The sequence below is a fragment of the Empidonax traillii genome, unplaced genomic scaffold (assembly GCF_003031625.1).
Source record: "Empidonax traillii isolate 1590-97213 ecotype Southwest subspecies unplaced genomic scaffold, ASM303162v1 scaffold2479:size34915, whole genome shotgun sequence".
Taxonomy (NCBI): Eukaryota; Metazoa; Chordata; class Aves; order Passeriformes; family Tyrannidae; genus Empidonax; species Empidonax traillii.
This window is the reverse complement of record NW_020957672.1, coordinates 6,643-9,648: the sequence shown is the minus strand read 5'-3', so window position 1 is coordinate 9,648 and position 3,006 is coordinate 6,643. Positions and strand designations below refer to the sequence as shown.

Here is a 3,006-nt window from a genome sequence, read left to right as displayed (position 1 = left end):
CCACGCTGTGAAAAGGGGCGTGTCCCGCCATGATCCCCTCCCTGCAGGGCTGGTGTCGGTGCTGGTGCCTCTGTATGTGGGGGAAGTGGCTCCGCTGCGGCTCCGGGGGGCTCTGGGGACCCTCCACCAGCTCGGCATCGTCATCGGCATCCTGGGGGCACAGGTGGGCGGGGCCTGCGCGGGTGGGATCCGCGAGGGCAGGGCCTGCGTGGGAGTGGTGTGATGAGGCGTGGCTCTATGGGGGAGGGGTCATGGGTGGGGCCCTGGGGACCCTCCCTTAGCTTGGGAGGAACATCTAGGGATGCAGGGGGGCGGGGCCTGGAGGGGAGAGAGCGGGGCCTGGGAGGGGACATGAGGGCGAGGGGTCGGTGGGGTCCCAGGTGGAATCATCATCCGCAACCTGGGGGCACAGGTGTGCGTGGACAGAAGGGGAAGGGGCGTGGCCTAAAGTGGCAGGGTCATTAGGGGAGGAGTCCAAGGGGCAAGGCCTGAGGGGGCAGAGTTTGATGGGGGGGGGCTATCTGGGAGGCCAGGAGGGGTCACAGGGGGGTTGGGGTCACAATATGGCCCTAAATCCTGCCATAGGTGATGTCGTTCCGCGACAAACTGGCCCCATATTGTGACATGTTGCACTTTGTCGGGCCACAGCGCCCCCTTACGGCTGCATATCGTGACATGTTCACATAGCAATAACCCTGCCCCCCATATCGCGACATGTCGCCCTTTTTGGTCCCATATCGCCCCCCTATCGCGCGATATCACACGATATCGAGGCCTATCGCCACATGTAGTGCTCCTCCCCTGCCCCGCAGGTGCTGGGGCTGCGGGCGCTGCTGGGGACGCCGAGGGCGTGGCCGGCGCTGCTAGGGGCGGGGCTGGTGCCGGCGGCGCTGCAGCTGCTGCTGCTGCCGCTGTGCCCCGAGAGCCCCCGGTTCCTCCTGGCGCGGGGGCAGCACGGCCGCGCCCGCCGTGGTGAGTGACCCTCTTCCCACCCCCCAACCCCTCCGGGGCCGCCTCCCAGTCCTCCATCTCCTTCCTCTTCCTCCTCCTCCATCCTCTTCATCCTCCTCCCCTCCCCCCCTTTTGCCTTCCTCCCCCTCACTGATCCCTCCTCTTGCTCCTCTCCATCCCCCTCTTCCTCCCCCTCCTCTCCTTCCTCCTTACTTCTCTCCCCTCCCTCCCCTTCCTCCCTCCTCCTCCTCCTCACCCTCGCCCCTCTTCCCTCCTCGCCCAGGCCTGTCCCGATTGGCCGGCCCAGCGGCGGAGGCGGGGCTGGCGGCGCTGGAGGCGGAGCTCGGACGAGGCTCCGCCCCCCGTGTGGGGCTGTGGGAGCTGGTTCGGAGCCGGCGGTTCCGGCAGCCGCTGGTGGTGACGGTGGGGATGCAGCTGGCCCAGCAGCTCTCGGGCATCAACGCGGTAACGTTTGGGGAATTCAGGGGCGGAAAGGGGCGGGGTTTGGGGAGAAAGGGACGGAGCCTGAAGGGAAAGGGGGAGGGTTAAAGGGAAGGGGCGGGGATTAAAGGGGAGCAAAAAGTGGACAGACCTAAAGGGGCAGGGCCCAGAGGGGAGGGGCATAAAGGGGAGTGACCTGAGTGGGAAACGCCTAAAGGGGAGGGGCTTAAAGGGGCGTGGGCTGAGGAAGAGGGGCCTGATTAGGCAGAACCTCAATGGGTGGAGCCTAGAGAGGAGTGGCCCAAAGGGGAGGGGCCAAAACCGGTGTGGCCTCAAGGGTGTGGCCTGGGTGGGGCCAGCAGGGAAAGGGGGTGGGCAGGGGAATGGGTGGGGCTTAACAGGGTGTGGCTCAAGGGGGAGGAAGAGTGTCCCAATGCCAACTATGTCCTCCCTCCCCCCCGCAGATCTTCTATTACTCAACATCAATCTTTGAGGCCGGGGGGCTGCGGGACCCCACCCTGGGCACCATCGGCACCGGCGTTGTTAACGTGGCTGCCACCGCCCTGTCGGTGAGGGACACGCCCAGGGGGAGGGGACAGGGATGGAGACACACCCAGGGGGAGGGGACATGGATGGGGACACACCCAGGAGGAGGGAACACAGCTAGGAACACGCCCAGGGGTGGGCTCTGGGGGTGTGGTCTCAGGCAGAGTCTAAAGGTGTGTGGGGTCAGGGGGGCGTGGTCTTATTGGTGGGTGCGGTCTCAAGGTAGGTGTGGTCTTACTGGCGGGTGAGGTCTGGAGGGGGAGGTGTCTCATTGGTGGGCGGGGTGTAATGGTGGGTGTGCTCTCACTGGTGGGCTTGGTCCCATGGGGGCGGGGGTCTCGCTGTGGGTTGAGTCAGATGTGTGGGCAGGGCCCTGAGCGTGGGATCACTTGGGGTGGGGTCTCCACCAGTGGTGGGCTCTCACCTTGGAGGGGAAGGAGTCCTGATCGGCCATGTCCATCGGTGGGTGTGGTCGGTGAGTGGGCGTGTCCCTGGCTGAAGCCCCGCTCCCCCATCCCCGCAGGTGGTGCTGGTGGAGCGGGCAGGGCGCCGGATCCTGCAACTGGTGGGGCTGCTGGGGATGATGGGCTGTGCTGGGACCCTCGGAGTGGCCCTCAAGGTGAGATTGGGGACCCCCAAAAACCCCCTGACCCCCCCCCCAGCCCCCAAATCCTCGCAGATCTCTCAAACCCACCCAAATCCCCCCATTTCCCCCCCTCCCCACTGCCCTGTCCCTGATCTTTTTGGGGTTCTGCCCCTGCCCCTGACACCCCCCCGCTTTCCGAGCTGGGGCATCCCTTTGTGGGGGGGGGGGGGCCTCAACACCCCGAGCCCCCATTTTCCCCTTCCATCCCCCAAAACACCCCTTGTTACCCTCTCTATTCCCCCCCACGTGTGATTTTGGGGGTCTCCCCCTTGACTGAAATTTTGGGCTGTCCGCCCCGCAGCTGGGGGGCCCCGCGTGGGGGGGCGTGGCCTTGGCGGCCGCCCTGGCCTTCGTGGCTTTCTTCGCGGTGGGGCCAGGACCCCTCCCCTGGTTCGTGGGGGCCGAGCTGTTCCCCCCCGGCC

The 3,006-nt window shown here is 66.4% G+C and overlaps 1 protein-coding gene across 1 annotated transcript in view; it reads left to right on the top strand.

Moving 5' to 3' along the window:
- Positions 1-714: 714 nt before the first annotated feature.
- Positions 715-3,006, top strand: part of LOC114071965 (solute carrier family 2, facilitated glucose transporter member 4-like) — a 5,221-nt gene continuing 2,929 nt past the window's right edge. Inside the window, exons 1-6 of the mRNA XM_027909871.1 lie at positions 715-729; positions 813-972; positions 1,193-1,416; positions 1,857-1,961; positions 2,462-2,557; positions 2,886-3,003. Of these exons, the coding sequence (XP_027765672.1) occupies positions 715-729; positions 813-972; positions 1,193-1,416; positions 1,857-1,961; positions 2,462-2,557; positions 2,886-3,003 (718 nt within the window). The remainder of the gene's footprint in view (positions 730-812; positions 973-1,192; positions 1,417-1,856; positions 1,962-2,461; positions 2,558-2,885; positions 3,004-3,006) is intronic.